This window comes from Hyposmocoma kahamanoa, unplaced genomic scaffold (assembly GCF_003589595.1).
Source record: "Hyposmocoma kahamanoa isolate Upper Pololo Valley unplaced genomic scaffold, ASM358959v1 62, whole genome shotgun sequence".
NCBI classification, from domain to species: domain Eukaryota; kingdom Metazoa; phylum Arthropoda; class Insecta; order Lepidoptera; family Cosmopterigidae; genus Hyposmocoma; species Hyposmocoma kahamanoa.
The window spans coordinates 20,427,673-20,436,426 of NW_020653850.1; the positions used below are offsets into that span (position 1 = coordinate 20,427,673).

At 35.0% G+C, this 8,754-nt stretch overlaps 1 protein-coding gene across 1 annotated transcript in view; it reads right to left on the minus strand.

The window, feature by feature from the left end:
* Window positions 1-757: 757 nt before the first annotated feature.
* The window catches only part of LOC113229438 (spondin-2), a 107,558-nt gene continuing 99,561 nt past the window's right edge, over window positions 758-8,754 (minus strand). The window contains exons 4-8 of the mRNA XM_026463022.1: window positions 6,313-6,417; window positions 3,743-3,922; window positions 3,265-3,485; window positions 2,801-2,985; window positions 758-2,541 (exon numbers count right to left, since the gene is read on the minus strand). Coding sequence (XP_026318807.1) covers window positions 2,327-2,541; window positions 2,801-2,985; window positions 3,265-3,485; window positions 3,743-3,922; window positions 6,313-6,417 — 906 coding nt within the window. The 3' untranslated portion in view covers window positions 758-2,326. The remainder of the gene's footprint in view (window positions 2,542-2,800; window positions 2,986-3,264; window positions 3,486-3,742; window positions 3,923-6,312; window positions 6,418-8,754) is intronic.

An 8,754-nucleotide genomic window follows, 5' to 3' on the forward strand; every position in this document is an offset into this window, starting at 1 on the left:
GACTTGTTCACCCCCGTCATTTGGTATCTTATAAAAAAAAGGGTTTCCTTAAAAACTGGGGCATATTTGCTAGTGCCTGGGGGTTTTCATCCGACACCCGTACAAAATAATAAAATTACTGTAAAATAAGTTATATTCGACCAAATTAAAAAAAACCCATGATGCGAATGAAGCTTCATACTTTTTTCAAAATTATCTCTTGATTTGGTCGACTCGACAAACATTGTTTCGGACGAATGTCAGACGGAGAACAGTGGTAGACCCCCAGAAGCGTGTAGGTAATTACATTAGTAATTTTAATGTGTAGTAGTAGTTTGTTGGATTTAGGAGGATAAAATAAAACTCAATTAATGCGTTATTCAAGATTTTTATTACTGAAATCAGAATAATTTACATTGTAAAAAATACACATACTCCGATAATCACACTAAGGTTAACATTTTAGCTTTCATTTTTCTCTATTTTACAGCTTTTTTATTTATCTCATTTTAGTTTTACCTAAATACTTTTGACAACTTTGTATATTAAGTATCTGATTTTAACATAAAGAATATTAAAAGTGGTTACAGTTTGAACTAAATGCCGTTATAAACTGATTAAAACTCTTTGAAAATTTATGAACTCTGATTTTTCTGAAGAAAAATCAGTTTGGATTAAACTTCATGATAAAGTTGAAAACATCAGTTATGAAAGACCTAAGCCTAGCTTTTCTTTGGCAATGCTCAAGCAACAGTTCGCTTTCTACAAATTTCATTTTCATTTCATTTCAATAGAATACATAAAATAAAAATCTTGGGATTGGTTTGAGAACGACGTCGTACACTCGAGAACTAGAAAAACTAACTATAGATGCGTTCCACTGCAATTGGTTTCTTATTTCTTAAGTTCTGAAACCAAACTTGACCGTATTATAAATTACGCCTTTCTCAATGCTATACGAATGCAGGAATAAGTTATCTTTGGCGGTTTTGTGTCCTATGTTATTTTGCTGGGGAATAGTAAATACTTTTTATTATATATTTTTTTATTAATGGCTAATTGTACGCTTTATTAGCCTTTGTTTGTCAGAATATTATAAAACTTTCATAAATGTACTTTGTTTCAGAAGTGTTCTTTGTATGTCATTCTCCTAATCAGTGAGCATCAACAAGTATAATATCATTGCTCCTAATTAACTAGAGAGAACTATTTCATCAAATAATGTCGACATAAAATTAACTCTGTCAGTTAAGATCCATTCCCAAGACTAATTAAGAAGACTTAATAGATAATATGGCTGAAATGAAAAGGTAATAGTCACAGAAGGCTTTACCTAGCTAAAAGGTAATCTTATATAGACAGACGTATCTACATTTAAACGTTTATACAATTAATAATACGAAAAATAATACCAGCATCTTTGGATTTTACATCGACTAAAACAATTAACTACACATTTATTGAGTTTCTGTCACGTAATTTAAGTTTCTTATGTACTCGATATGTATTTTGTAGCTATTTATAAAGACAATATTCAAAAAGCCGTTTTTGACACCGTTGTCAATTGACTAGTGTTCATTGCACATAGTATACACGAGTTTATTTGGAAGAAGGTAGTCAAAATTATTAATAACATTTCAATTTTGTATATTTAGCACATTGATCTCTATAATGTCTCCATAGTTTTAGAAATGCAATAAACAACAGTCAATATCAACACATCTCCCAAAGTATTATCAGGGACGAGTAAACTAGTAAATTACAAACATTAAATGAACAACATCTATTCACTATTACAGCACAAGACCACATAATTTGCACAGAAGTGAAAATAAAATTATCTAGGTCAGAGAAATTTATTATTCTATAGAACTTCTGCACGAAAACAAACATAATGTACCGTTTGGATGTTTAATGTATATGATTTTGGATCGAACGTTGATCTTGACAAAGGATGTAATATAAAGGTAAGTGCCACATATCTGCTTATCACTAAGGCTTATAATAACGATAATTGACAAAGAAATGAAAAAAATCCAAGAAGCTCACATAGGTACAGCTGAAATCAACCAAATTCTATTTATTCCAAACATCGACAGTCATCTCTTAATAATTTTTAATTTATACAACATTTTTATTGATTAATTTTTACACACCTCGAATTTACATTCAAACGATTCCAATTAGAAGAGGAAGAAAAAAAACAACGATACCATTGGACGGACAGACACAGATGCTAATAAAAAGGAAAGAGCACATTAAATTTGAAAGAATAATGATCACTTGTAAAGTGACGTCGTTTCCTTACGGATTCAAGAAATAAACCATTCGGCATTCGAGTCGAGAATTACGTTAAATTGTTTTGCCAATCTTCTTGCTGCACTAAAGGAGAGGTACAGTTAGTCGCACACCATCTCGATTGTGCAGTAGGTGGGCAGGGATTACCGCCAGGTCGTTGTCGGCGGATGACTCTTCGTGTTCGTACTGCTGAGCCTACGCAGCCGCCATCGCTTCGGCATAGACTCCATTCACCCCAGTCTGACACCCGGCAGTCAAGTAACCCTGTGACAAAAACGAGGTGGCTTGGGTACAAATAGCGTTTTTGTCCGTAAACCGTGTTTCATACTATACAGATACAACCTAAAATATAATGAAAGTTTTAGGTTTTCTGGATAATACCGTCAATTAAATTTAATACTTTAGCATCTTAATCAGCTTCCTTAGCTCTATGTAAACTAGTTTTCCGATGTAGCTAACTACAACACCTAATGATTTCGTCTAAACATACTTAAATTTTATTAAACTGTATTTTTGGACTTACTTGCTCTTTTTCGTTTCCTCCGCTCAGCCGGGTCAGCATTATCAGCGCGCAGCTTGCGTCGCCGTCTTGCGCGGTACCGCCTTGCGAGGCTACGGAGCGCTGATCTCTGGCTCGCCGTAGGCCCTGATGTTGGCAATTCGTTGGCTGAACGAGGCTCTGCCGTTGTACTAATTGATGTGTTTGCACTGAGACAAGATGATTACAATCAAGACATGTATCAATATTTAACAGTTTAGAAGTACATAATGTTAGCTTGTAGTTAGAGAGATGCAGCACGGATTCTAAACGATATCTGTTTCATATAAATCTATAATATCTATCATTAAGAAATCGGGAGCACTTCCATTCCTTGTACTGCAAAACATTATGGCGCCCAAAACAAATACAATTTTGTATAAAATTTTGTATAACGTAAGTAAAGTACGTAAATTTAAAAAAAAAATCGAAGAAAGAAATTAACTTACATAGAATAGTAAGAATATGAAACATTAGGTGTAGTCAAAGTGCCTTCGGCGTATATCCTCGGTGCCTGTTCAGCTCGTTCCACTTCCTCTGCGATGGACAACGCCCTGTTGCCATCAAGGACATCGATATTATTGTGACTAAGTTTGTCCAATTGGAGTACATCGTATCGTTGGTCGTCACTGCTCCGGTGAAATACTTCTGTGACCTCGTATTCTCGTAGCTGTTAAAATATGGAAATATTACTTTCCTTGTACGATTTAAAATTTCTTGAAGTACTGGACCAGATTTAGAAAATTAGGTCAAGCAGGTTTCAAATAATCAAAACTATCAAAAATAATGGATGTATAGACAACAGTTTCTTTATGTTCAGTCTCTATCTCGAAATGATAAATGGCTAGTAAAAGAAAAAATTGGTGCTTTGCGAAAAGTGGACAAATCCCTGAGAAACTGCTGTCATGCAACGTTATTGTCACTGACCTTGATAAACTGGAAGGTCGCAATCGGTGGCAATCTCCTGAGATGTGGATAGAGGAAAGATCCAGCAGGATGTGACGGGTACTTCGAGGTGATGCGATAGGCCACTCCTTGGGGAGCAGTCGGCCAGTTTGGCGCTGTGAATGTGAACCCGTTGTCTGTTCCCGCATCGAGAGGATCCACCTGGGAATGTTATAATCAAGTTGGTGCTCGGCCATCGATCGGTTTGGGGTTATTTCTGTCTTTGTTATCTTTGTGGCTTGGGACTGTGTTGCTACTTACAGCTGTTATCGAAGACTGTGCAAACAGCATCTCGAATTTCGCTTTACGTACCCATTCTAAAGGATTGTCTGAAATTGATTTCGTTTAACTGAAATTGTATATCTGATCTTAACGCTATTGTGAAATCTAATAACTGGAGTATGGGAGATGAGTGGACGTAACTATTAAAAAGAAATTAAATGGCCTGTTGGGAAGTAATTTTCAGGCGGCTGCCGTTTCGGGCAAGACTATGTTATGAGTGAGAGAGGTTAGGTTTTTGCGTTTGTAGAAAATTTTTGTTTGTGATTGTGATTTATGTACCGTCTGTGAAACCTAACTTTATTCACTAAAACGGATAAAAGTTTTGTTTGCTGATGACATTTTCCAAAACATAGTCGAATTTGTATTTATTGTTTTATGTGGCAGCTATATTTAATTTATTAATTTCAAAATATGGTTAACTATTTAAGTTGATATATCGTACTAACGGACATCCTACGGGTGATTAGAATTTCATCCAAGTCCAATCGGTACATCTGATATTATCTGTTTATAAATCACACAAATAAAAACTGATAATGTGGTAGTTGCCTTTGGTATCGTAATTACCATTACAGTCTATGTTATTTCAGGTAGTTTCTCTCATAAAACTGCACAAACAAAAGCTGATCTATTAGAAACATCGCGCTGATTGAATTAGTATAGCCATTTTGGTATCTAAATAGCCTGCCTTATTACTATTAAAGTCTATGCGATTTCAGTAGGTTTTGTTATTATATTATGTCTAATAGACCAGATATTTAAGATTTTGCAGAAATAAAAGCTCATTAGATACGTCGCCTTGAGTTAAATAGTCTTTGTAAATTCGCTTCCAGGACATATTAACTTGTAAATTTATTGATGAATTTTTTTGAAATATGTTAATAATTTTAGTTTGTCGCCAGTTAAAGGTACTGCGACATGACTTCATGGCCGCGGTAGCTTAATGGCCTAATAATAACCTACGAGACCGTGTCGTGGATTCGAATCCGGGCCTCAAACCTCTACGTTTCTTGAAATTTATTTGCGAAATTTAATTTGAAATTTACCTTGATCGTTTTGGTGAAGGAGAACATCGTGATGAAACCTGCACGTCGAAGAAGGTTCACAACCCTCGGAAAAGTGTGAAATCCCCAACCTGGACTAGGTCAGCGTAGCGGACTATAGCCTAACCAATAAACCCTCGCCGGAGACCCGCTCCCAGCAGTGGGATGTATAAATGGGTTGAAGATGGATGCATGGATATGACTTATTCTTTATCCCGACAATTTAACAATAATCGTTGCAATATACTCATGATCATAGGTTGACTCATTCACCTTGGAGCGTGTAGCTGCTCCGAGAAATCGGGATGAAAAAATTGAGTTTTTAGGTTTTTGCGAAGTTACACATTAAAAATGAAACTATTTCTCAGATCTAGATCGCCATTAATTTACCATCTCAGTTTGTGACCACGAGATCTATAAAGGACGTTGGTTTTTTGAAAAACAAATATATGCTATTTGGATCCGAAAAACAGTTTCATTTCCATTAACAAGAATGCGTTGCCTTAGCGTAAAGAAACAAAAGATTTGGATCAACGAATTTATTTACAAGTAGAAACGCAAAGGCTGTAACAATAAAATAATAAAATGATATAAAAAAGTACAAATAGTACAAAACACTTCCTACTTAACAGCCCAGACAATCACCTCAAATTTAAAAACAGTAAATTACGTAAAGTTTGAGTTTTACATGAGGAAGAGCACGTCTCTTTTGAGAAGTATGATGGAAGCGATGACGTAACGAACCATCGTAAGACTAGTGGAAGCAAAAGGAGTTCGAGAAACATTTAAAATTTTAAAAGTAAGTGGCCAGGGACCTGTAAAGAAGGTGAGGTAAAAAGGTGAAATAACGATGAAGGAGGATAACATCCTGACAAAGTTATACCGTGGTAACAAACCTGAAACTAGTCTTCGTCTTGCTGTAACTAATGATAATAAGCAGCTAGTCTAAAACCAAGAAAGTCCTAAAATCTAATTATAGGCGAATAATTGTAAGTAGTAATATTCTAGTTGTGATAACAATATAGGAGATCTTAAGTTTGATTATCACATTGTTATGTCAGTTTTCTACAATTGAATTTTTTGAAAGTTATTGACATTTTAACAATTACGGAAAATATCGTAATGATATTTATATGTAGGAGAAGATTTGCAAAATTTTAATGGCCGTGCTGTGAAATGTATGATGGAATAATAGTGATGATGATTGAAGCTTGCAGATATGCTTACCTCAATAGTGATGCTATCGAGCCAATTTCCATCAACGCAGAGATCGAAGCTATCGATCCCAATGAACCAATCCGGAGATGGTATCATCCGCGCCATTACTGATACCTGTGAAAAAAAGTAAAAATATTAAAAAAATACAGTCTACTTCAAAATGGTACTTTTCTACCGACTACTTCAGAAAATAAAAGTGTCACCCATTAGGTTCATAAATAAACAAACTTTAAAAAAAATCAATCACTCAAATCAAATCAATCAAAAAACTTCAAAAACCACAAACAGTCACTACACTAAAAAGTGAAAAATAATAAGATAGAGATTTAATCCAAACAACCACGTAATATTTTTATTTATTTTTATCTTATGCCGTTTTGTACGCAGTATTATAATATATTATTAATCAATCTAACTACAATTATGGTTTATTTATACAATTACAACGTGACAATTTTTGTCCTTATTATCTATAACTTTAATAAAATATTGTTATTGTAGAAATGAGATGCTATGCGCAATATGTGCGGTATTAATCTTAAAGATAGAATGCTGAACAGTAAATGTAGAACGAAAGATGATGTAGGGACCAGGATAGAGAGAGGGATGCTTCGATCGTTTGGTCATGTAGAAAGAATGAATGTTGGTAGATTGACGGCACAAATTTATAGAACGAATGTAGATGGAAGCATTGGGAGAGGTAGAACTCGTCGAATATATCTCAGACAGGTTGAGGATGTCCTTAAAAAAGGCCGGGTTAAAAGTACCAAGAATAAACGGAGGAAACGGAAGTAACAAGAATAAATGTATGAAGAAATTGATGGGAGTGGAAGAGGCGAAGGAGGTTTGTCAGGACCGTGGTAAGTGGAGGTCCATAGTCTCTGCCTACCCCGGTGGGAGACAGGCATGACGATATGTATTGCTATTTGTACGTGTTACCTACTGATCGGTTTAACGTTTTACTTCATTACTAAAAAAATATTGATACTCAAATATTTACAATATCTAATTAGTTATTTTTGGGGTCGGTGTCAGCCAAGGAAAGAAAATAAAGAAACACTTTAATGGATTCTAATGCTGTACAGTAAGTTTGTAAAATTGTCATGACTGACATGAAGGCACTGATTCCAAAACTAATTAGATATTGTTAATATACAATGTGTTTTTTTTGCATTCTCATCATATTTACAGAGGTCATTAAATCTGAAAACCCAAACCACTAAAAAAATAAATCGAAAAAAAAAATTTGGTAAATTTTTTATTCTATTTTTTATTTGATTGCAGTTTCAAAGAAATAAATTTAATCCAAAGGTCATTGACTTGCACAAAATATTTTGAACAATGACTTCAAATGCGCAGAAAGAAACGCATTTTAGATCTATTTGGTGGTGGGGTGCGACGGCAGGGAAATATCGTATCGAGCGAGCGATTGGTAGATCAGTCGACCTTGCTTCCCGTACTGCGTCTACGTCACGCTGACATCCCACAAAATTCTATTCTAGTCTGTCACGAAATGCGACGTGGTGGTGGTTTGGTATGTAAACAAGAATTAGTAGTGCAAAAAAAGAACCGTTACTAGGTTCAGCAGACCCTGAGTGGTAATCCATGAAGTACAAGTGCAAGGCTATTCTTAAGGCATAATGTGAAACTTTAGGTTTACGCGGAGGATCCGAGTGTCGAATTTTCTGCTTTCAACGTTGTGGAGTCTAATGTTGAAACGAAACTCACGTGCAAATCTCTGCATAGATTTGCTTTGAAGCTAGGTACTTCTAGCAATACTTTCATGTAATCTAAAGTTGGTAAGTACCAAACTAAGTTACAATAAATTTTTTTTAGTAAATTTTTCTAATTAATGTAAATAAATAGTAAATTATAACAATACTAGTATATAATCATAATTTTAAAAATAGGTAAATAAGCGATCGAGAAAGATTTGAAGCGGGTGGCGGGGTCACTGCCCTTGCGTGGTGCACACAACTTCGAGACAATTTTGCAAATCTTTACTAGATACAATTAGCCAGAATATTGAACAGAATAATTGTTATAATTATTAATCGAACACTCAGAAAAAACACGCAGAAAAAATTCCTTCGATCCGGTCGGATTCGAACCGACGTCTTCTTGCATACCGTGCCAGACGCTATATCAACTAAGCCACGGAACGAACCAACGGACCTCACGAATTTTTCTATGTGCTTGCGTCGTGTCTTTGTACTTGGTTTTTCAACGACTTTTTAGTCGTAGCGCCATCTATGAGAAATCTTTGACAGCTTTATCACCCAGTTAGTACCTTTACAGCTACCAGTCCTGGCGAGAGATGTCACTATTCACTGTATTCATTAAATTTTTATTGAATTGATATTCAATTATTTTTTGTGAAATTACTCCACTAGAATCCGACCGGATCGAAGGAATTTTTTCTGAGTGTTTTTTCTGAGTGTTCGATCTTTA